This window comes from Aphanomyces astaci (assembly GCF_000520075.1).
Source record: "Aphanomyces astaci strain APO3 unplaced genomic scaffold supercont1.2, whole genome shotgun sequence".
Taxonomy (NCBI): Eukaryota; Oomycota; class Saprolegniomycetes; order Saprolegniales; family Verrucalvaceae; genus Aphanomyces; species Aphanomyces astaci.
In genome coordinates this window covers 387,388-411,985 of record NW_009798265.1, presented here as the reverse complement: position 1 = coordinate 411,985, position 24,598 = coordinate 387,388, and the positions used below count along the sequence as shown (strand labels likewise).

General features: G+C 48.9%; 6 protein-coding genes across 9 annotated transcripts; 3 read left to right on the top strand and 3 right to left on the bottom strand.

The window, feature by feature from the left end:
• Nucleotides 1-7,013: 7,013 nt before the first annotated feature.
• On the top strand, nt 7,014-7,875 carry H257_01047 (hypothetical protein; the record flags this gene model as incomplete). Its single annotated transcript, XM_009824061.1, has 3 exons — nt 7,014-7,146; nt 7,269-7,363; nt 7,765-7,875. 3 exons carry the CDS (start codon nt 7,014-7,016, stop codon nt 7,873-7,875), a joined length of 339 nt encoding a protein of 112 aa, XP_009822363.1.
• Nucleotides 7,876-9,268: 1,393 nt separating this feature from the next.
• On the top strand, nt 9,269-11,411 carry H257_01046 (hypothetical protein; the record flags this gene model as incomplete). Its single annotated transcript, XM_009824060.1, has 1 exon — nt 9,269-11,411. The coding sequence occupies one exon, from the start codon at nt 9,269-9,271 to the stop codon at nt 11,381-11,383; it is 2,115 nt and encodes a 704-aa protein (XP_009822362.1). The 3' UTR covers nt 11,384-11,411.
• Nucleotides 11,412-11,548: 137 nt separating this feature from the next.
• On the bottom strand, nt 11,549-14,026 carry H257_01045 (hypothetical protein). Its single transcript, XM_009824059.1, has 2 exons — nt 13,318-14,026; nt 11,549-13,253 (listed from the first exon to the last, which is right to left on the bottom strand). Exons 1-2 carry the CDS (start codon nt 13,924-13,926, stop codon nt 11,715-11,717), a joined length of 2,148 nt encoding a protein of 715 aa, XP_009822361.1. The 5' UTR covers nt 13,927-14,026; the 3' UTR covers nt 11,549-11,714.
• Nucleotides 14,027-14,701: 675 nt separating this feature from the next.
• Nucleotides 14,702-19,449, top strand: H257_01043 (hypothetical protein). 4 transcript variants are annotated; one of them, XM_009824057.1, is made up of 4 exons: nt 14,702-15,372; nt 15,415-17,881; nt 18,015-18,677; nt 18,724-19,449. In XM_009824057.1, the coding sequence occupies exons 1-2, from the start codon at nt 14,728-14,730 to the stop codon at nt 16,972-16,974; spliced, it is 2,205 nt and encodes a 734-aa protein (XP_009822359.1). In that variant the 5' UTR covers nt 14,702-14,727; the 3' UTR covers nt 16,975-17,881; nt 18,015-18,677; nt 18,724-19,449. The 4 variants fall into 4 exon arrangements, with proteins under 4 accessions (XP_009822359.1, XP_009822358.1, XP_009822357.1 ...); XM_009824056.1 differs by having other exon boundaries at nt 15,415-18,121; nt 18,282-18,677; XM_009824055.1 differs by having other exon boundaries at nt 15,415-18,226; nt 18,282-18,677; nt 18,724-19,423.
• H257_01044 (hypothetical protein) lies at nt 17,032-19,286 on the bottom strand (the record flags this gene model as incomplete). Its single annotated transcript, XM_009824058.1, has 2 exons — nt 17,032-18,652; nt 18,714-19,286. The coding sequence occupies 2 exons, from the start codon at nt 19,284-19,286 to the stop codon at nt 17,093-17,095; spliced, it is 2,133 nt and encodes a 710-aa protein (XP_009822360.1). The 3' UTR covers nt 17,032-17,092.
• A 1,984-nt stretch (nt 19,450-21,433) lies between the features above and the next one.
• On the bottom strand, nt 21,434-23,569 carry H257_01042 (hypothetical protein; the record flags this gene model as incomplete). The annotated part of the gene is made up of 1 exon (XM_009824053.1): nt 21,434-23,569. The coding sequence occupies one exon, from the start codon at nt 23,567-23,569 to the stop codon at nt 21,434-21,436; it is 2,136 nt and encodes a 711-aa protein (XP_009822355.1).
• Between the last annotated feature and the right edge of the window lie 1,029 nt (nt 23,570-24,598).

Below are 24,598 nucleotides of genomic sequence, written 5' to 3'. Positions count from 1 at the left end.
GAAGATTTCCTACGCGACGTACACGTGGAGTGAGGGGAACTACAACCTTATGCAACGAACGACATTTGCACTGACGAATTTTCATTTGTCCATGTTTCCCTTGCGTGCTGACGACGAGGACTTTTACGGGTCTGTTATTGCCCGTTACGAGAGAATGGCCAATGAAAAGAAGCGTCGCCGTGCTGAATCCCAGCGCCGTTATCGCTTGAACCGTCAAGAACGTCTTGCCGTCGACAACAATCGTGTCTCGCGATATTCGTCACCCTCATTGAATCGTTCGAACGGTATCATGTACTAGCTATAAAATAGTTCATCAATTTCTTCAATAACTTGACCAATATATCGTTCACGTTTTTCTCTTGTTCGGTTTGATAGGATAATAGTTTAGTGACTTGATACTTTGTATTTGATCAGTAAGTGAATCTCGTCGTATTTCACAGAATTACTGACGAGAAGGCAAGTTTCTCGTCAGTAAAATAATATATGCTATTTTCCGTATGTACTTGCAATTTATAGAGATATTTCTGAAATAACACTGTCCAATTGTTGAACTCTCAGTCATTTTGAAAAATAGTAAACAACTGATTTAAAGACTTAATGTCATCCAAATGTTATCCACATGTCATCCACGCATTTAATTCAACAATTATATTATATTAACCATAGTATCCAAGGTTGGTATTAATATTCACTGTCAATGCTGTCCCGTAAGTCTTCAGTACAGTACACTAGTACATAGTAATAAATACTACTTCGTAGTACTTAGTACACTACGAAGGATGTACTTCGAAGTATAATACTACACCATTTTGCGTTTATTTTCAGCTTTATTTCAGAATATTTCCACCAACCTCCGATATATTTCACCGAATCGCCAATATAATTCATCCAACCTCCATTATATTTCACGCCGACGTATAATATCGCCGTTATATTTCACCCAAAATGCGTCATATTTCACCCAACCACAGGTTAATTTCACGTTTCGAAAATATAATTCACCTAGCAATCATTATAATTCGAGCTGGGAATCTAGAAAGATCGAAGCGCGCGAAGAGTTTCGCGCGCTTTCACCATTCTTGAACCTGAGCTCGATGGAAGAGGCCATCCCTGCACCACAAACTCCGGTACAGCTCTCTCTATAGAACGATCCACCGCTAACATGTCATAGCAGCCACCCCAATGTGATCCCTACAAGCGAGTTCTCCTCTCTGCCAAGAGACGTGTGGTTGCAGCACACGACGCCGGACAAGACGGGAAGACCGTTGCTCGTGCATATGGAATCAACGATCCCACTGCAAAAGGATGGCTCATGTTAAAGTCGGTGACACTAATGCTACGCGGTAAGCTACATATAATACACAAAACGATCGGATATGGGGCTGCCACCGATGGCCAAGCTCGTAATGAGTTTCGCATGCAATACTTGGAACACACAGGGGACGAGGCAATTGAAGGTATTCAGTGCATTTGTATCGTACTAGTATTTAGCTTAACAATGGAATATGAATTGAGCCGAATCGCTTGCATGTGTCCACTGCTCTCTTTGAGCCGTTTTATGTCCGTGCTACGAAGATGCACGACTTGGACGTTGGTGCTTGAGCCGTAGATGTGTTGGTTTTCACTCTCTCGGGCGTAAAGGATTTACTTTTCATGAAATATATAGGTGGTCAGGTGAAATATATTTTCAAGGTTGGGTGAATTATATTGGGGGTTGGGTGAAATATAACGGCGATATTATACGTCGGCGTGAAATATAATAGAGGTTGGGTGAACTATATTGGCGATTCGGTGAAATATATCGGAGGTTGGTGGAAATATATTGAAAAAAAGCTGAAAATAAACGCAAAATGGTGTACTATTAATATGAACACCTCTAATGCTATGTACACATTTTCCCGATCAAAGTAAGCGCTCCTTCTGAAGAGCATCTCACTTACACATTGACTTTGTTGACGACTTTGGATACACATCGCTGCATAATGCTTCGGTGAATACGTCCGGTTGTTTATTAGAGAGGTTTTGCAACTTGTCCAGACCGCATCCATTCCGCATATTTTTGACAAGAATCGCTTTTATGCATAGTATGGACTGGAATAGTTACTGCACTAGTACCGAAATTTTGGCTTTGAGACCTCATCCATCCGGTTAGCCACTACGGATACGATAACATATTTGCATGTATCCATCGAATGGCGTCACAAAGACGTTGGCGCAACTTGAATTGTACGGACTGGAATTTATTCCATACAATTGTCCAATTGTGCGGCGAATGCATAAAATTTTACGGTTTCCACAACTATGTTTAAGAGGTAACTCTGGTTTTGTCACCATATGTCGGGGCATATGCTATGGATGCGGAATGGAATGAGTTGCAAAACCTCTCTATTATACTGTTAATACAGTTAAGCAACGGGCAAATTACACGAAAAGCACAATAACTGGCAGTAACTTTTTTCATGAAAGTAGAATTTTTTTTTATTTGAAAATGTTGCTGCAAGGTCCTTTTTGGAAATGACATAACGTTACAACACCATTTTTCGATAAAGCTCAGGATATTTTCGGAATATTTCGTCCGACGCACAACTGATTTCGTCTTCGATCACATATTCTGCTTGTAGAAGCTAGAAGGCCCAAGTGCAAAATTGTGCTCTGCGTTCGCAAGCAATGATTCCAGCGATGAAACGCAGTATATTAATGAAGTAGACTATTTAAATAGTTATATTTGTTCAATACTTTTAATAATTTGTACCCCTGATATAGTAATGCTATACATTATTTAACGTTTATTTTATTTTATGACTCAATAGAATACTTCGATGCAGCAGTTTTAAAAATACACTTCCATTAAGTACGTTGCATTAGGTGCTGATGTTAACAGTAAACCTCATTTCAAACCTGGGAGAGTAGAATGCTACAGTATTCCAGGAAAAATAAAACCCCTCACGGACAGCAGGTTAAACTCCTGAATTCAAATATACCTTTGGATCGGGGAAATACCTCCTAGAGTAAAAGTTATGGAAGACCATTCGTGAATACCTTCCGACCAAACGGACAGTAACGACGTTATTTGTCCAAAGCCAACATCGTTGCAGTATATTTCGACTAATCTCTGGTATATGTCACCCCATATCACATGTTAATTATACTTCAAATGATTTTCCATCTATTTCGATTTTAGATGCAACTCAAGTAAATCGCAGGTAGTGGATAGCGACGTGAATCCTCTACAACCTTACACCTTGTTGCTCAAGCTGTTCTACGGTCTTGTCGAAAACGTGGGTGACATGGAAGTTAGCGCCTGACGCAGCAGCACGCTGATTGTAAAATCGAAATAGATGGATGGTCATTTGAAATATATTCAACATGTGAAATACAACGCCTATGGGGTGACATATACCGGACATTAGTCGAAATATAATGCAACGAAGAAGGGTCTGGACGAAATATATCGAATGCTTGGCGAACATAACGCACATGGCGTGAATCAGTTGTGCGTCGGACGAAATATACCGGAAAATACCTGAACTTACAGTTATTAATAATAGAAGTACAGTACTTGTTTTCGAGCGTCACCTCCAATACTTACAGATATTTATATCTGTATAAATAGATGGTATTGATGTGTACACCTCGAAGTACTATTAGAGCATCTCCACCGCGCCTACCGGTAGTAAATTGGCCAATCAGTAAATCTGTGTGCTGATTTACTGAAAATTTACTGAAATATTTTCGCACCGCACCAGCATCGGGTTCATATTCCGTCACATAGAATCGATTTGCTGGTGTCAGTATCCGGTTATAGTGGCCGGATAGAGACATCGGTGCATAAACATAGAGGAGCGAAGCCTCCAGGGTCGGTGATGGCTGCTTGTTTGCGCCGGTCCGCGGCCGATCCTGCCGTTGTTGGCGGTGTCTGTCTTGAAACGGGCGAAGTTGTATGGCTTGCCGCGTTGGTGAGAGTCGTGCGACAGTGCGTTATCTATTCATCACTACAATCATTTCGTTACGTAAATGGCATTACAGTTTAACGTGCCCTGTTTCAATCACCGCGGGAATGAGGGTGCAAATTCATTCCACCTGCACGTATAAGCCTCGTAATGTACACATTTCAAGGATGCAAGTCCATGGTTTGCTCCATACCGGTAACGCAGACGAGGGCTGGCTGTGCTACAGTGTCGTGACGTCAAGCTGTCGATTGTGTTACCATGAAGAACAACCAAGAAATTGCGTATAATGAATTACAATGTATATTACGGTAAGCAACAAATGGCTCTACTATGTAGTATATGCAAAAGGTTGTATCTGACTGTCGAGCATATGCGGCACATCAATGGTGGAAGTGGAATCATCTCTTGCCTGGACGGGGGGGGTACTGTTAGCTTGTCGGCAAGTGCAATCACCAGAGCCAGCGACAACAACTTGAGATTGAGATTCCGACTGTAAGGGAAATCACATACACATCAGGCCAAGACAAATTACGTATACTCGTATCGGAGTACTGCTACAAATCATATCACTACAATAACACACACCACAATCAACGCAACCCATGCACCCACATCAACTCACGCTACCACCTCACCACCACACAACCATGCCATCACCACAACACACTCGTCACCAACACGCCACCAAGCCACACCACATCGACAACACCCGCCACAAACACTCGCCACCAAAACAACAGCGACGAACCGCACGCCACTACGGCATACTGTACATGTTGCCACCACAGCATATCTCGCTGCACCACCATACCCACCACCAACATAACGCCCGCTGGGATGTTCGAACACTTTGACCCTTCAACAAAATTGAAAACTCAGCAAATGCATAATCATTAGTTTCTACAGGTTTTGCGTGACTGTTCAACTGCTGTAACGTTTAGGTAAATAATACTGTACCAGCCAGTACTGATATTAATAATACATACTACGTAGTACACCGATTAACTAGACGGCTCCTAATTCCTGGACGGTTTGAGTTTTCACCAATAGTACGTCTGCATTTTGAGTTGAGTGAATTTGATTAGATATGATAATATTCGTGGTTGTAATTATATACAAACTCGAGTGACGATATTTGGCGCAATTTTTTCGCGCCAATTGAATAAAAATACTCATTGACTTCCCCATTTTGAAACATGCCCGCCACGTATCAACAAATCCTTGATGCGATTCGGCGCGTCGAAGCTGGCGAGTCCAAAGCGGCTGTCGTCCGGAGCTCTGCTGTCTCCAGGGCCACGTTATTCCACTACATCAAGATGAAGAAGGACACTGGCGCCATTTCCATCAACAAGCGAGGGCCGCACCAAGCTCTCCCCTCATCGATTGAGCAGGACCTTGTTGCTTGGATCGCTGCGATGCAACGTCGTGGAATGCCGGTTGAGCGAGGGGAAGTCATCCACAAGGCGAACGCGATATTGGCTGTATACCATGGCGTACCACGGAACGTTACTCGAGGATGGTACCATAAGTTTTGTGTACGCAACCCTATCATTGCTGACCGCGTGGCTCAGAAGCTGTCAAAGAGTCGCAACGCAGCTAACAAATTAGGTATAAAACATTACTTTAACGCGCTAATCAAAGGCACTCTAGGATTCGCGTGCACCGCTGCAGATGTCTACAACATGGACGAAACGAGCTTCAAGACAATGTCCCAAAACAAGAAAGTCGTCGCTATTCGCGGGTCAAAGAACGTTTGGTATCAAAAAAATACCCCACCGTACCATCTCACCATTGTCGTGGCTGCTGCATCCGACGGCACCCTTGTTCCCCCGGCGTTCTTCTCCCTGGACAGTCCTGCGAGAGTACTATCTTGGACGAGTGTCCTGTCGATGACGCGCTTGTGACCACGGCTCCTAAAGCGTTCATGAACTCAGTGATCTTCAACAACTGGCTGATTACCTTCGGAGAGTGGAAGCTTCGCTGCCGTGCGGCTAGACCTGCCGTGCTTGTCCTAGACAATTGCTCTTCTCATCACGGCGTAGACAGTAAGATGATCTGCGAAGCGTATGGTATTGTGTTGGTCTACTTACCTGCAAACGCGACGCATTTGCTTCAGCCGTTGGACGTCGCAATCTTGCGCATCAAGCGCGACATCAAGACAACTGTGACGACGTACCTGCGCGCAGCGAACACTGACGCCTTGCCGCGATCGAATGCGATCTTGATTGCAGGCACTGCGTTCAACAAACTGATCAGTCACGACTTTCAGCACGACGGTTGCCATGCTGGAGGCATGGTTAAGAACGGTTTTCGTACATGCGGTGCCTGGCCGTTATCATTGCCCGCAATGTTGAAGCGCCTCGACTTGCAATCCAAGAACTGTGTCAATAGCGACCTTGGTGCAGCCGCCTGGATCAGAACTCAAGAGTATGCACGTGAGAACGTCATTACCGTACCTGCGCGAACACCGAAGAAGGCGAGAAAGCGTGTTGTCACTGATGGCGACTTGTTCACGAAGGAAGGCTTGAACACGAACGCTTCCAAGCCAACCAGAAAGCCAAATGTTAAGCGCAAAAAGTCCAATTGAATTTTTATTCATTCATTCGTGTATATTTTGTGAATTTTTATTGCTTTCGCCGTAGGCAATTTTATAGTTTGGTCCTTAGAAATCAGAAGTATTTTAATGTAAATTATATTAACAGTATACAAATGTCAAGATACGTTGGCCGTCCAGATTTGGATGTCGTTAGAAAGTCATGAGATTTCTTATTTGCTGTATTTAAATTGCCTACAAATCATGAACTGTTTCTTTTCACATTTGGATTAACACCATAATATTCTGCTTGAATTATATATTCAGGACATAATCGTAGAATATAAAAATTCGATATGACAGCGAAGCTATGAAGGTTTGAAAAATGACCAATACTGTGATCAGAAACCGTCCAGAAAATCGATGCACTACCTTAGTAGTTATTAATAGTAACTACCGGTACTTATTCACAGGGCCCTGTCAGTCAGTTCTCGTTTCAATCTGGAGTTGACGTGCCGCGACGACACGCTATGGGTTCACGTTGGTGCTCGAGTCCCAAGTCGTACGATCATTGGCACCCGCACAAGTCGTGCCAGTCATGTGGCGCGGGCTTCACGCTACCGGGCGACCACTCGTTCGCGCTCCTCTTAATTCACTGGACAGGTGCGACTCGTGCCAGTGCCAATGGAACACACAACGACATGGGACTCCAGGACCAACGTGGACTCATAGCGCTTCGTCCCAAGTCATCGACTAACACACATGGGTCGCCTCGTCACTGCCAGGCGCGTCCCAATCCACGCAGCAGCGGTTCACCCTGCACATGCACACATCGATCCAAGTCATCCGCCTCCGAGCGATGGACGCCGTACATCGTCGGGTACATATTTAATCGCTTCTACACTATATACTATGAATGTACTCACTACTGAGTTACTTGTTTGACTGATATGGAGAACTACACAAACACAAAGGTTCATTTGGTCCCTGCAGCTGCCAAAGAATAGATTAAATTTGGATTAACGTTGATACTGATGTCGTTCGTTGCCTAGTGTCCAAGGACAGGATTGACGCAAAGTGATAGTCAGTGACAATTGCTTGACTGCTGTACCCCCGGAATATTCCCCTTCATCTTGTCTTTTCACTATCGCTCGGTCAAGCAATGCGTCCAGAGAGGATAGGCAATGACAATCCCCCACCCGGTGGCATCATCGCAGGGTTGCTTGCCCAGAAATGTAAATGTATCTCATGAGCTACTACGTAGTATCATGTAAGGTATAGGACGCGCCCACCCAGATGGAGAACCGCCGCGTGGACGCCACGTCCAAGGCGCTCGAACTCACGGCAATGCATCAATTGTTGACACTGACTGTGAATTTGGTCGAATTTTAACCTTGAGTTAACTGTAAAACTGTGTCAAACCCCTGTCGAGAGTGATAACGAATACCAGTATTTATTACTGGCATATTTCATTCTGAAAGCCGCATAAGAGAATATGAAATGCCATCATTTTTTTTATGGAACATGATTGGACTGCATTTACTGTTAAGATTTGTAACGAAATTAAATGTTTTGAGCTCACTGTCAATCGTAAGGTGCTTAACTGTAAGTCCCTACTAGTAATAACAGTAAGTACTGTTCGATTATTTAAAGGGGTCTAAATTAATATGAAAAATAATTTGATCATAAATAGAATTGCAATCATATTTTTTAATTATTGTTGTGGGTGGATCACAATCACAACAGTTAATAGCGGAGGAAATTCACTCATTCCGAAATATTACGCAGCCACTTCTTCGTCTATGGTACCACTGGCTTAAAAGGACGTACTCAAGTGCCTCGCAGCTGCTGTGACGCACTCGTAGGCCAGTGGACATTCTATTTAAATGCTTGTATTTTTATTGTTTAATATTGAAAAAGGTGAACAGAACTTCGTTATCAAGATGTGTAATAAAATATGGCGTCGAATTTCGATTTGTTATTGGCTAAAATCAGGCAGTCTCACAATTTGGTGCCGTATCAACAATTGATGGATTATTAACAAAGCAATCCAGGGAAATACGTATAGCCGTGTGAGCATGCATTTCGATCGCTTACTTGATAAGGTTGAGATCATCCGGCTTGCTGTTGCTATTAATAGCTTTAGAAGTGCAATTGCGTTGTGGGCACAATACTACCAGGTACAGTGTACTGTACTATTAAGGGGTAGTACTATTACTAGTAATAGTACAGTTTTGTGTGGTGAATTGTTGCAGCATCGCTGATTTTACTGCTAGCTTCACCTTTGTTGAGACGACACCTAATACTCGGAGTACAGTACTGTAATGAGGTGACATGTTGCTCGTTTCTACTTGGTCGGATGTGCTCTACTGTACTTTCCCGTCAATCAAATTCAGCCACCCGTTGGTTGAGCAAACTAAATTCTCAGAATTCCGTCCACACAAAATGTCGCAATATGACAGGGATGCTGGATGTTGTTGTTTCGTGGCCAATAGCAATCATATGATGATTTCATTGGTTCAGAACCATCCAACGAAACGCGTCCATCAGCGATCAAGTGCGAAGAGGCACGCAACATGTTGTCCGGAGGAACCGACGTATTTCTTGCACGTCTCGTGGACCATTGAAAATGCACCGTTGGTTACTCATGGATGCACGAGTTCAGGGAGCACACTTCGTTGGAGGGGATGTCGTATGTGCGTTCAGCAGCCACACCTCGTTCGACGTTGCCTACAACCGTCGGCACATCAAATCATTGTTGAATTTGCATTGTCCGGTGTCCATCATGGCCGATTCTACGTATCACCCCATCGACACCCCCAAGCCTACGCCTGTCCAACCCGACGCGACGTTGCCGACGACAAACGCGACCAAGACCCATTTTGTATGGGTGTGTGCCCACTGGTTTGTCGGGTTGTGTCTCCTGTTGGCCACCTGGACCCCGTTTATGTACTTTATGCAGTTCTACTCGAGTGAAGTGTCACCCCGCATCGTCGTTTGGTGGGGGGGCGACCCCAAGGTGCGGGGCAGTGGTCGTAGTGAAATGGTCCAGCCCACTGTGTTCTTCCTCGGCATGGTCGTTCCCGTCGTCGTGGGTGCCCTCTTGTTTGCCATCGTTCGAGCCAAGTCCCCCATCGTGGTTCCGTCGTTTTCCCACCTACTGCATCGCAAACCGTTGCTGCTCCGAGGTCTTGTCAGCTACGGGGAACTGTTGTTTCTCCTCGTGGTACTCGGAGGTAACGTCATTGTGTTTTACAACCGATGGCACCGGCGTTACAAGCCTGGGAAGAGCACGAAACTCAACATTTTATCCATCATTGCCATCAATTTCGGTTTCAATGGTCTGTACAACATGGCGTTTTTGGCGCTGCCTGCCACCCGCCATTGCTTTTGGATGGAATGGCTCAACATCCCCTACGCACATGGCGTCAAGTACCATCGGTGGTTGGGCGTCGTCACGATCGTAATGCTCACTGGCCACACGATATTCTACTTTATTGTGTACGGCATCCGCAACTCGTTGCATGAGTTCCTTCCGTGCTACAACTGCAACGTGGCCAAGGAAGGGTTTGACCACTGGATGAACTTTTTCGGCATCCTGTCGTTCTTGGCCATGGTGATCATGGGCATCACATCCCTCCCGTTCATCCGCCGCAAGTACTACAACGTGTTTTACATGACACACTTCCTCTTCATCCCCGCGACTATCTTTGCCGTGCTGCACTGGGGTCCCATCCTCTACTGGCTGTTTGCCACCATCGTGCTCTACCTCGTCAACCGTATGTTCTCGTCCGCGTCCATTTCGGCGCCAGTGGCCATTGAACGTGCCATCGCGATGCCCGCCGAGGTGGCCGAGCTGACATTGCACTGCGCCACTGGATACAGCCCGGGCGACGTGGTATGGCTCAAAGTCCCCGCTTTGTCCAAGACCCAGTGGCATCCTTTCAGCGTTGCGTCGACCCCGTTGCAAGCGCCTGGCCTCCTCACAGTGTACATCAAATGCTTGGGTCCTTGGTCCAACCGATTGTACCACTACATCCGCCACTGCCAAACTACGGGAATCCCACCAGTAGTGTTCATGGACGGCGGGTACACGACCGCGGCGCCAATTTCGCCGGCGTATTCGGACGTAGTGTTTGTGGGCGGGGGCGTCGGGGTCACACCGCTCATGGGCCAGCTCATGCACATCTTGTATACCCACCCCGAACAAACGGTGTGGTTGATTTGGCACGTTCGACGATCCGAGATGCTGACGCAATTCCAATCGTGGCTGCATGACATGCAAGCATTGAGCGCCGCCAACGGATGCTGCGTCCACGTTCGCTTGCATGTGACTCAAGAGCACGCGTCGGCATTGAACGTGGCTGAGGAAGACGTTTGCTTGGATAATCTCATGACGTTTGCCCCCGTTGTGGCGGTGGAGCCCCGTCCATATGCTCACTTAAGTACCACCAAGCGCATGTTGATGCTCTTCCTTGCGTTTGCCTGTAGTGGTGGTCTCTTGGCAGCGGTCAAATACGGCAACAAAATCCAAGCCATCAACCCGGGTTGGTGGCCCCTGCAGCGCTTTGTCGAATGTTGTGTTGTGATTGCGGGAAGCTACATGGCGTACATCGTCACTTACGTTGCCAAGACGCCTGCCGCCGTTCCCGCTGTGGAGACGGACAAAGTGGCCAAACCGGTCAAGGTGATGGACACAGTTACGTTTGTGAAGCACTTTGACGTGCAATTTCAGCGTGCGGTATGGCGCGACGTGTTTGCCGAGATCGAAGCGAATGCGACCACAGGGCGTAACGTTGGGGTGTATGTGTCTGGTCCCAAAGCGCTCATCCGTGCTGTGGACGCGGAAATCCAAGGCAAGTCCAAATTCCACGTCCACAACGAAGAGTTCGACATGTAAAGTTCAACACTAATACAGATGTTTGCACAATTGTTGACCTGCAAATGCAAATTGCACTCGGCCATGGACGGGACCTCTATCCATATGGTATACAAATCCTACAGTAGTACTACAAAGTACTACAGTAGTAATGAGATATTCGTACACTGTACGAAATGAAAGTGTTGGCAACGATTACTACAGTATTAGTATGTACTGTAGTAGTACTTCGAAGTAGTAAGTATCATGGTGATTAATTGCTCATTGATGGCCCTATTGATTCAAAGGTATAAATCTTGACTTAACGATGCAGTGTGCAGTATGTGGGTAGCAGACCGACGCATTATACAATCTACAACTCGAACACTTCGTGTCGAATTTGAAACTTGCGGATCCCTTGTCCTTGTGCGTCGACCGCTTTGATCAAGCTCTTCGGGCCGGAGACATACACGCCAACAGTCGATGCCGCCGACGCTTCGATTTCGTGGAATACGTCGGCCAAATTCGTGCGGCCAGATTGCACGTTAAAGTGAGCAGTCAGCTCGTGGGCGGTCAACGGCACTTTGCCATCAGACGAGAATTCACCTGCACCAGGCAACAGCGGCTGCCGCGGTCGTTCGTTGACAAACTTCGTGACACCGTACGCCAAGAAACACCCGAAAACCACCACGCAATACTGCACCAAGCGTTGGACCAGCCACAGGCGCGGCGGGGTGGACTGAATTTTGTTGCCGTAAGTGACAGCAATCAACAGTCCACCACTGAACGCAAATGCCAACAGCAACAGCAGCACTCGCTTGACGGTGCTCACGTGCGAGTACGGCCGCGACTCGATAGGCGTCCCATTGTGCACGTCAAAGTTGCCAGGAATGGATTGCTTGGTCGTCGCGTCGACGTCGAAGCTCGTCGTGTCGTCTTGCGTCACGTGCAACCGGATCTTCAACCGGTTTCCCCCAACTGTTTCAATGTGGTGAAGCCACAATTGGAAGCCCACGAGCATGTCCTTGTGTCGGACGTTCCAAATGAGCCACGCGGTTTGACTGGGGTGGCTGCGAAGGATATGCACGAGCTGCCCCATCAAGGGGGTGATGCCAATACCCCCCCCCACAAACACCACGTCCGAGTGGGTCGCAGGAATCGGCGGCGCAGACTTGTACCCGCAATCCATGTAGATGATGGGTTGGACACTCTTCTCGTGGCAGTCGCGAATGTAATGGTGGAGCCCCGTGGTCCACTTGCCCAGACTCTTGACGTAGATGGTGAGCAACCCGGGGGTTTCCAACGGCGTCGACGCGATGCTGAAGGGATGCCATTCGGTCTTGGACAAGGCGGGCACTTTGATCCACACGGCGTCGCCTGGGCTGTACCCCGTGACGCATTTGAACGTGATTTCGACCACTTCCGACGACAGTTGAGCGGCGTGCTTCAAGGTCACGGGGGTGGACGTCGATGCTCGAGACAGCATGAGGTTGGTCAAGTACAGGACCATGGACGCAAAGAGAAAGTAGATGATGTTGCCCCAGTGGAACACGGCAAAGAGGGACGCAGGAATGAAGAGGAAGTGCGTGGCATAGAACACCGAGTAGTAGTGGCGACGGACGTACGGCAACGCCGTGACCGCCATCACCACGAAACACAAGACCGAAAGGATGCCAAAGAAGTACTCCCAGTTGGTCATCCCGTCCGTGGCAATGTCGCAGTTGGCGCACGGAAGCAGCTTCATCAACTTGCCAAGAATGGCGTAGTACACGAGAAAGCACACCAAGTGGGCCATCAACGTCACGATGGTCAACACACTAATCCACCTGTGGTACTTTAACCCGTGTGCATATGGAATGTTGAGCCATTCCATCCAGAACGAGTGGCGGGTGGCGGGAAGGGCAATGAGAACCTACACGATTTCGATCAATGAGACAAACAATCATGCAAAGTTGAAGGGAGTTGGCATACTGTACCAGATTGATGAGTGAGGTGTAGCCAAGCGCTGTACCGACGTTCTTGAACGTATCGGCCGTATGATTGGTGGCTTTGTATCGCTTGACGAATTCGTAGTAGCACACGAGAACGTTGAGGGTGACGACCACGACGACGAAGAGGATTTCGCCGTAACTGACCAAACACTTGAAGAGTTTGGGCTTGCGGTGCAAGAAGGGCGCCAACGGAGATGGTCCAATGGGTGTTTTGGCTTGAAGGAAGGTAAAGAGGACACCCGCCACCACGACAGGCAGCACCATCCCAAAGAAAAAGTACGTTGGCATCACCATTTCAGAGTGGCCGCTTCCCTTGACTTTGGGGTTCACGCCCCACCACACGGACACGGGGGTTGAAAAGTCGGTGGCATACCATGGAAAGTTGAATGCCAACGGAGTAAGCACCGCCAAGATCAGCAAAAGACCAACAACGCCATGGCCAACAATGCCCAAGGTGCGGGCAACGGGGGACGGACTGGCCGAAACACACGCGGTTGGGCTTTCCGACCGGTTCATGTTGGAAAACGCATAGTCGTATTCTTGGTCGTCTTGCTTGGGCGTAGCCGTCGGGGGGAACTGCGTGCCTTCGGTCATCGCTGAACCGTGCGAATTCAAAAGTGAATACTACATATCTCCTGTCTGAACATTTGATGGAACAACTTTGGATTATCCGCTGAATCTGATCAACAAATCAGGATGGGGGCGACTTTCAAGTGTGCGAAATAGATAGAAGTACAAAGTTTGATAAATACTGATTATACCACTCGAACTACATCTGAACCGACACGGACGTATACTAGACGCGATTTCATTGGGTACGGGAGTATTAACATCAGCGAATGAACGATTTAGTGCAATGTGATTGGTGATTCCCACACGCTGGCAATATCTATATGCTATGTAGATATTGGGCGACTCTCTCTGACCACTATATGCTATGTAGTGGTCAGAGAGAGTCGCCCAAGACGTGGCAACGCCCACGACCTGCGCATGTTTTCACCATCGCGTTCATTGCGGCGACGGGTCTCTACAATCACGTCTGCGTTAAGTTAACCTCATTACCTTTGCCCCATAGTAGCATAGTAGTGATGTACTATACGGCAAAGGTAATGAGGTTGACCTAAACTGTTGATACTTTCGTGAATTTCGCCAACGCACAGTAGTATATGCACGAAAAAATCGAAGGGATTGAGGATGCATTGGAGATTGTACAGTACAACGTACCGTAGTTCTACGGTAGAGCGTCCATTACTAACAAATACATGAAAGCTTTGTTCGACGCAACGACAACGAGTGTGCCAATTACAACTTCCAATAATGTTAATTCAAAGTCCCAAAAATAGCAAACTACAATTGCAAGAACAATAGATTGACGACGACGACTAATAATGTTCGATGACCCCTCGTCAGTTGAAGGAATGTTGTAATCTATTGCCCATGAGCTACATCACGTCGCCCCGGTACGACGTCCTTTTGACGCCGAAGCATCATGCCGCCAAAATAGACGACGCTGAATTTGATCTTCAAGCGACGCATGTCGTCCAGCCGCCATCAAAGCAACCTCGCTTGATATGGAACTTGGCGCATTGGTTTATTGGAAGTTGCATGTTGCTCGCCCTTGCGGCTGCCCTGGTGTTTCACTTGCCCTGGTACAAGGCGACGTTCTACTCGACGGTGGTCGTGTGGTGGGGTGGAGATCCCAGCGCGAAGAACAGTGGTCATTATGAAATGGTTCAGCCAACGTATTTCTTCCTTGGCATAGTGCTTCCCATCGCTGCGGCAGCGCTGCTGTTCCCTCTCATACAAGGTAGCAGCTTGCCGATTGTTGTGACGCCGTTGTCGCACTGGCTACACTCGAAACCACAAGCGTTTGGCTATCGAGTCAGCTGCGGCGAGATCCTCTTCGTTGCCATCCTCTTGGTTAGCAATATGTTTGCTGGATATTATCAATATACCAAGCGCACCATGGCCATGACAAGCTCGTCGGATTCGATCAAGAACGCAGGGATTGCCTTGGGCTACATGAGCATGTTCAACTTGGTACGAACCCGAAACACTCGCCTTTCTTACACACTGTTGTAGACCTTCTTGGTGTTCCCAGCCACTCGACAGTCATTTTGGATGGCCTGGCTTAACATCCCGTACGCCAATGGTGTGAAATACCACCGATGGATCGGTGTGGCAACCTTGGTGGCGCTTGTTATGCACGTGGGTATCATAGTCGCGTACTACGCCAACATCGACTCGCTTGTCACGCTGTTGCCATGCTGGGACTGCGACTTGGCATCCGCTGAAGGCACAGACAGGTGGCAGAACGTCTTTGGGATTCTGGCGTTTATCTGCGTGGGCGTCGTGGCACTGACGTCGCTGCCGTATGTCCGTCGAAACCACTACGAAGTGTTTCGCACGGCGCACTTCCTCTTTGTGCCTGCTGCGATCTTTGCATCGATGCATCGAGTTCCCATTCTCTACAGCGTGTTTGCATCCCTCGTGCTCTACTTGATCAACCGCATGTACTCGAGAGAGACCACGCGTGCCCCAATCAGTGTAGCGAGGGCGACGGCGATGCCTGCCGATGTCATTGAGCTAACCTTCCACACCACCACGCACTACGCCCCGGGGGGGACGGTGTGGGTTCGCGTACCAGCCTTGTCGCACTCACAATGGCACCCATTCAGTATCGCGTCCTCTCCGCTGCACACGCCAGGCCTCGTGACGATTTACGTCAAGTGCCTTGGCAACTGGACCACGGGATTGTATCACTACATTCAAGAGTGCAAGCGAAAGCGGTTTCTACCGTTGATGTACCTCGACGGCGGCAGTGCTTTCACCGCATCGCGCACAACGATCTTTCCATCGGCCTATCGCCACGTGCTGTTCATTGCGGGAGGCATTGGGGTTACTGTATTGATGGGTCAAATCACGCACGCGCTGTACACCACCCCCCACGAAACCGTGTGGCTCGTGTGGCACGTCCGCCAGTCGGAGATGCTGCTGCAGTTCCACGACTGGCTCCGGGACCTTGAAGCGTTGGCGTCGATGAACGGAAGCCGGCTGTACATCCGACTGCACGTCACTCGTGACCCACTCGCGATTTTCAACGTGTCGGACCACCACAAAGGCATCGTGCCTTGCTTTGACGTCCATGCGAAACCCGTGGAAGCAACCCCTCAGGCGAATTTATCGTTTGCTCGTCGTACGTGGATGGCCTTGCTAGCGTTTGTTTGCAGCGGGGGGCTCTTGACCCTGGCGTTGTATGGCAATGCCCTCCAGACAGCGCAAGGCAATTACTGGCCGCTCCAGCGCTTTGTAGCGTTCTGTGCCGTGGTCGGGGGGTGCGCAGTGGCGTATTTCGTCGTGAGTGCCGCCTCATCAGTTTTGCCATCACAGCAACTTCCAGTGGACATGACCCCCCTCCCGCCCAAGCCAGCAACTGACACTGTTCTGTTCTTGCTGAAGTATAACGTACAGACCATTCGGGTCGACTGGACCGTCCTTTTGAACGAGATTCAGCAACAAATTGCTCTTGACGACATGGTGGGGGTATTCGTATCCGGCCCCAAGCCGTTGATTCGCGACGTGGACGACAACATCCAAGGGCGGCCCACCTTTCACGTCCACCACCACCATTTTCTCATCTAAGTCCCTTCTTGCATACAGTACTACTTGGCGAATACTCGCCAACTTGAGTGTAGATGTATACACATTTGTATAACTTGAACATTACTTGACTTAACAACTTGAGTGTAGATTTGTATAACTACATTTCAAACTCTTCGACATGCACATCGAACAGTGTGTGGTGATTCGTCACGTCTCGGATGGCCTTAGCCAGTGCGTTGGGACCAGACACGTACACCCCCACGGAGTTTGGCGGAAAGCCGAATTTGTCGACTTGGATGTCGTGGAACAACTGGTTCCAGTTGGCTCGTTCGTACTTCACTGCAAAGTGCTGCAGCAGGTCGCCCGGTCGGACCTCTCGTCGTTGAGGCTGGCGGAGGTCAATTTCGCATCCCTCAGTTGGCTCACTCGCATGACCAACGACAGCCACGCCATACGCACAGTACGAGCCCACGACCACGACCAGAAACTCCATGAAGCGTTGCAGGGGCCAGTACTCGGGCCCCAACAGTTTCGTAAACTTTTGACCAAACCGAACGTACACGAGCAGCGTGCCACTGCACAGAAACGCCAGCAGCAGGACGCCCAGCTTGCGCACCGTGGACAAGTGCGCGTACGGACGAGGGGGGGCTCGGAATCGGGTCAAATCAAACGAGGGGGCGATGCGGTCGGCGTCTGCTGCAGGGCCCACGGCAATGTCGGTCCGCCCTTTTTGTGTCACGTGGAGGTGCAAGTGCAAGCGGCCGTGGTTGGCTTCAGCCACGTCCTCCAACTCGCGCAACCATCCGTGGAACTGACTCAACATCTCCACAGTCCTGACATGCCACACAAGGTACACGTCCTGGTGGGGGCGTGCGTGCAGCAAGTGCATGATTTGAGCCATGAGAGGAGTGACACCAATCCCCCCACCGACGAAAACGACGCTCGAGTACGACGAAGACATGGGGGGCGGGGGCGTATAGCCAGCGTCCATGTACACGACGGGCTGGACGCCCTCACCTTCGCACTGCTTGACGTAGTCGTGGAGCTGATTAGTCCAATGACCCAAAGCCTTGACGTAGATGGTCAAGAGGCCGGGGGTGTGCAGAGGCGTCGAGGCGATGCTGAACGGATGCCACTGCACCGTGGAGATCGCAGGCACTTTGACGTACACAAGGTCCGCTGGGAGGTACGTCGTCGAGCATTTGAACGTGAGTTGGACGATTTGGCCAGGCAGCGCCGTCGCGGTCTCGAGGGCCGCGGGGTACGCCACCGTCGAGCTCGAGTACATGCGGTTGACAATATACAGCACCATGGACACGTAGATCCAAATGATGATTTGCTCGTAGTGCATCACCGCAGTGAAGGCCGCGGGGATGAACAGCCAGTGGGTGGCCTTGAAGGTCGCGTAGTAATGACGGCGGACGTACGGGATGGACGTGGCCCCCATGATGAGCATGAATAGCAGCGACAACTCGCCAAACACGTTGAACCAAGCGTACTTGCCGTCGGTGGCAATATCGCAATCAAAGCACGGCAACAGTTCTTCGGCCAACGTGTCCGTGATAGCGTATTGGACAATGAAAAAGGCAAAGTGAAGGACAAAGCTGACGATGGTCAAGACACCAAGCCAGCGATGATACTTGACCCCACGAGCCCAAGGCAAGTTGAGCCATTCCATCCAGAAACAGTGGCGCGTCGCCGGCAACGCCATGAAGACCTGAAAAAAAGCATGTGTTATAAAGGTCTGCATGGGAAACGATATGGAGGTAACGACGTACCATGTTGTAGAGCCCACTGAAGCCCAACGCGATGGCAATGCAGGTTATAGTCGGTTTGTCAAAGCCAATTTGGAGCAGATACGATTGGTAAAAAACGATGATGTTCCCTCCCAGCACCACGCCAAGGAAAGCCAGCTCCCCATAGCTGATCTGGCAGCACAACCAGCGCGGCTCGATGTGCAGGAATCGGAAGGACGAGCCGCGGTACAGAGGCTTGGTCAAGTTGAAGACAAGGGCAGCCACGACGACCGGGAGGATGAAAAACAGGAAAAAATAGGCTACAGGGAGCATCTCCTTGCCAGGAGCGTAGCGGGCCTTGTCTTTGGGATCGATGTTGAACCATGGAGTGAAGTACACCGCCAGGTTCTTACGATATATCGCCTGAACGTGATATCCGGCAGGCGATACGACGGCCAACAACAAGAGCGCACCAACAAACCAGTGTAAAAACTTGAACAGGATCGTGCTGCGAGACGTGGATGGGGCCAACAGGGTGCCATTGTCAGACAAGAATAGCCCGCTGGGCGTGGCCGCTCCTCGACAGCTCTTGATGCTCTTCAATGGTGACGACATGATGCAAAATGTGATGTGAGGAAGGGAAGTCTAGTTGTACGCTCCATGAGATTCCATCAGTCCCGCCTTTTCCAGCATCGCAATGGGTTTTGATCAGAATACTTGGCTGCTTGTCAGACTGGGAGGGACGCTGAATCGTTCGTTCTCAAAATGTATCCAACTGTATATTGTCAAGTCGGTTCGTAATTGGAGGCGCCAGTACAGTAGTAGAATCGAATAGACTTGGCAAATCGATTTGAAAATGAACTAGCCAATCAAAATCCATTCTAACCCCACCTTTATAAGATTTCTGAAGGGTTCAGCCAATCAATACGTTTTCTAGAACTCCCCAGTTTCAGATTGACTATAGTGAATACAAGATATATTGCCAAGTTCATTCAAAAACGGTTTCACTTTTGGACTGACTGTGAACAGTCCAAATTTGCGTGAGAAGGACAATTCTACACTGGATATTTGGTGAATCCCATTTAAGTTCGCAGTGTTCACAGTCAATTTAATTCGATGGAAATGTTGATTTCGCTGATTATATTTCGCGGTTCGTTCACTCATTGGATTCACTGTCAAAAACCTCGAATACTAGTATACTACTACTACGTAGTATTAATAAATACAACTTCGAAGTACGTAGTAGTACAGTCCGTGAAACAACCATTATATTTCGTTGAAGTAACCAAACCTAACCGTCGCGCATTTTAAATTCGCCTCCATGTAATAACTGGTTGGGGATTCCGACTTGTTCCTGCCCCTGAACCTCGAACACCAATAAACAAGCATATCAACCTATTCGGTTACCTAGTATATCTCAAACCGATATCAGCCCCGATCTAGGAGTTAATGCCAGCCGATTGCCTCAACATGCGACGTGGTGCACTTAGTTGGGGGCAACAGGTGCTTATCTACAGTACCCTGTTAGTGTAAGTTACTACTTCGAAGTACGAAGTACTGGTACTACGTAGTACTACACTGTAGTTAGTACTCCTTCGAAGTACTACGTAGTAGTACATGCGAAATATTATGGTCGTTTCAAGAAATATATTGGAGGTTTTGCGAATTCAGAGTCTGTATACGTATACATGAACCACGAAATATAATGCGCGAAATTATCGGTGGATTCGAACTTAATGGGACACCACCAAATATGCCGAAATGGTACGATACTTACCGTATCAAAGAGTACATAAGGAAATCGCGGAATGGGAGTAAGCGATCGATGCCCATTTTGTCCGAACTTGGCAAGTAAAACCTTGGTACAGTGCCGTATATACTGCAATCCTTGAGTGCAATAAGTAGGTCATCTGAATAATTGAAGCCCAATGTACTGTACTGTGGCGTTCATGGGTTGCCTGTCGTACGAGATTGACGTTTCGCATGTCTTCCCTCCTGCGTTGTTGCAACTCAACCTTTACCGACTTGATATACAGTCAACAGGCGGGTCGGTATATAAAGTGCGGTCAAGGAGAACTATTAGCAGTCCAATGGGAGGCGGTTGATAATTCCAGTCAAGTAGTAGGAAGGAAAACTACTTCCGCACCTGGACAAGCACCATTCACCAAGGACAACATACAGTAGTCAAGTTTAGCAGACTGTAAACTCCTTGCGCCGATGGTTCACCATGAGTCGAACTTTCAATATGCCACATAATACCGGTGTATTTGGGCGTGTGGCTCCGAGATAACTGTAAAGTAATTCATTCAATTCCCGGTTATTAACGGAGAGGCGGCATCGCTATATTTCTGATCAGTACTAGTACCTATTAATTGAGCATGTCTTCGATGGCCATACAATGGTAGGTTATAGAGGTAATTAATTATTAATGTATGCAGCACCATCAACTCCCGTGCGTTGTCTTTACTGATTGTATTTGGAATTCGGAGATACTTCGTTGAAACTTGCCAAGCTTAGCGCGATCAATATGATTAGTGTGATCGTTCGTGGACATCGCCTGTTGATATGCCGCGTGGCAATGAATGTGCCTGCATAAGTAGCCACTATACCGGTACAGTAGTTCAACGTGAAGTGAACTGTCCACTTGACGACTTCACCACATTCGTGTGGTGTGGTAATAGAAACGATACAAATCCTTTGCACAACTGAAGGCAATCATGCCAAAAAAATATGAACTATATATCTACCAGGTAGGCATGAACCTACATTTCAAAGTCTTCGTGGTGCACTTGAAACTTGCCGTGGGCGTTTTCGTCGACAGATCGAATTAAGCTCTTGGGCCCACAAACGTACACGGCCACCGACCCTTGAGCCCCCGACTCGACGGTTTGGAAGATCTCAGACAAATCCGCGCGACCAGATTGCACCTCAAAGTGCTTGGCGACGTCGTCGCTGCTCATGGCGGCCTTGTCGTGATGGTCAATTACGTCGTCGCTTGCGGGGACGAGTGTCTTGGGGAATTTCGTGACGAGAAGGGCCAGGTAGCAGCCGACGACGACCGCACAAAATTGAACCACTCGAAGCAGAATCCACTGGGCCGAAGTCGCCGTGGTGAGTCGGTTGGCGTACGTCGCGATGGCGACGAGGGCGCAGCTGAATCCGAACCCCACCGTGAGCATGACCATGCGTTTGATCGTGCTGACATGCGCATACGGACGGAACTCGACGGCCGAGTTCGGGCCATGGCCTTCAAAGCAGCGGGGGAGGCTTTGCTGTCCCGTGAACTCTTGGCCAGATTGAATGTCATCGGTGTTCGCAACACCAAACTCAGTCACTTCTTCTTGCGTCACTTGCAGGCGGATCCTCAAGCGGTCTCCCCCCACGTTTTGAATGTGACGCAGCCACGATTGGAAGTGCACAAACATGTCCTTGCGTCGGACGTTCCACACAAGCCACACGTTTTGACTGGGGTGGCTGCGAAGCACATGCACGAGCTGACCCATCAAGGGGGTGATACCAATCCCCCCCCCGACAAACACCACGTCGGAATGCGCTGCGGAAATCGGGGAGGTTGCAGTGTAGCCCCCATCCATGTAGATGATGGGCTGGACGTTCTTCTCATGGCACTCGCGAATGTAATGGTGGAGCCCCGCGCTCCACTTGCCCAGACTCTTGACGTAGATGGTGAGCAAGCCGGGGGTTTCCAACGGCGTCGACGCTACACTGAAGGGATGCCATTGAGTCTTGGACAAGGCGGGCACCTTGATCCAGACAGCGTCGCCAGGACTGTAGCCCGTGACGCATTCGAAGGTGATTTCGACCACTTCTGACGACAAGACAGCGGCGCGTTTCAAGGCCACAGGGGTCGTGATCGACGCCGTGGACAGCACGCGGTTGACCATGTACAGCACCATGGACGTGAAGAGGAAGAAGAACATGTTGCCCCAGTGGAGGATGGCAAACAGCGTGGCGGGGATGAACAGAAAGTGCGTGGCGTAGAAAACCGAATAGTAGTGGCGGCGGATGTACGGCAAGCTCGTGGCCCCCATGACCATCATGCAGATCATGGATAGCCACCCAAAGAAGTTTTCCCAGTTGGTTTTACCCCCCACGGCCACGTCGCAGTCAAAGCAAGGCAGCATCTTGAGCAGGTTGTCCGTGCGAGCGTAGAACACGACGTAGAAGCCAGTGTGGACCACGAACGACACGATCGTGGCGACGCCCAGCCACCGATGGTACTTGACCCCGTTGGCGTACGGAATGTTGAGCCACTCCATCCAGAACGAATGGCGACTCGCGGGAAGGGCCAAAAACACCATGTTATACAACCCTGAGAACCCCAGGGACGTGCCGATCACTCTGATTTGGGTCGTCGCGTTGTCGGTGGGCTTGGAACGCTTCTTGTACTGGTACGAGAACACGATGACATTGCCCACGACCAAGAGCAACAAGAACAAGAGCTCGCCGTAGCTGACCAGGTGCTTGAACACCTTTGGCTTGCGGTGCAGCAGCGCGGAGAACGGAGGGACAAACACGGCCGACTTGACTCGGATGTACGCCAGGAGCACGGCGCCGATCGTCACGGGTACCACCGACCCAAGAAAGAAGTAGGTCGGGACCACCATTTCAGGGTTGCCACTCCCCTTCACTTTCGGATCGACGTTCCACCACACAGAAATGGGGGTGGAGAACTCTACGGGGTACACGGGGAGGTTGTAGCCCATGGGGGTCAGCACAGCCAGAACCATCAGCAGGCCAACCACCACGTGGCCGACCAACCACAGTCCACGCGACTTAAGGTTGCTTGGGAGGATAACGGTGTTGTCGGTGGGGTAGCCGCCTGGCGTATGGGCTGGCTTGGGCGTCGTGGCGTCACGATAGCTCGTGGAATTGATCATTGCCGAAGTGGTCAAATTGAACAATGTTTGAGCTTACACCGGGGGGGGGTTGATTGGGGGTCGGGTGAATGGTCAGCTGCAATGTGCTGGGTGGGTCATTGAAGGCAATGCAGCAAGTATTCAATTGATGTGCTAGTGTGGCCGTACCAGAATGGTTATGCTAAGGCCACAGGATGCCACAAATGATATTGCGGTTTATTGTAATATCCACCGTAGATGTGATTGGGGATTGGGAATCCAATAGAATCGAAAACGTAATCCAATTGGCGGTGAATTGATGTCTAGCACGAGGCACTTTCTGGCCATGGATCTTTGTAGCCATTGGTTGTATGCGGTGCAAAATCGGTTCAGCAACCAACCCGCGGTAGTCCGGAATGGAGGTTGAATTTCCCCAAGACGGAACTGAAATCTTGACTGCGCTTTGTTGAGACATCATGTACTTCGAAGTAGCGTTACCAAATTATATACCAGTAGTAACGTAATAGTACCGGTACCAGGTGTCCACATTCTCGTAGCGAATTATAGCTCAACGGGTATTATTGTGCTTTTCATGTAGTTTGCCCGTTGTTTAAATGCGTTAAACAACCAGACGTTTAAAATAATATAAGCCCAATTGAAGATAAAACAACGCTAAACACAAGTTCTGCATTTCAGCAGAATAAAACAACCCTTACTTTATTTCAGCTGCTAACTAATCGAGTTGCAGCACCAGGCCAACTAACGCCGTACAACTACCAGTTCATCACGATGCATACCGTATTAGGCTGTTAAATGGGAGTACTATACATCGTGTAGTCGTACAGTAGTGCGCCCTTGCCTTCCACGTACAGTGCTAAGGTTAGAGCAGATCAAGAATTGTAGGTATGGCATAGCTTTGAATCATTGGACAGAGCGACGACTACATGTACTGTAGCCTAACTATATCCCAAACGTTATACACATTACTCGGAGTAGATAATGTTAGTACTGTAGTGATCACGGATGGGGGGTCATGTGTGTGGCCATAGCTCCTTCAGTTTCATTGCGTCA

Excerpts from the sequence above, each read along its gene's own strand:
- H257_01045 (XM_009824059.1), bottom strand. The coding sequence starts at position 13,926 with ATGACCGAAGGCACGCAGTTCCCCCCGACGGCTACGCCCAAGCAAGAC. Across the intron at positions 13,254-13,317 it reads ACACCTCACTCATCAATCTG|GTTCTCATTGCCCTTCCCGC; the intron begins GTACAGTATGCC and ends GAAATCGTGTAG.
- H257_01043 (XM_009824057.1), top strand. The coding sequence starts at position 14,728 with ATGACCCCTCGTCAGTTGAAGGAATGTTGTAATCTATTGCCCATGAGC. Across the intron at positions 15,373-15,414 it reads ACATGAGCATGTTCAACTTG|ACCTTCTTGGTGTTCCCAGC; the intron begins GTACGAACCCGA and ends ACACTGTTGTAG.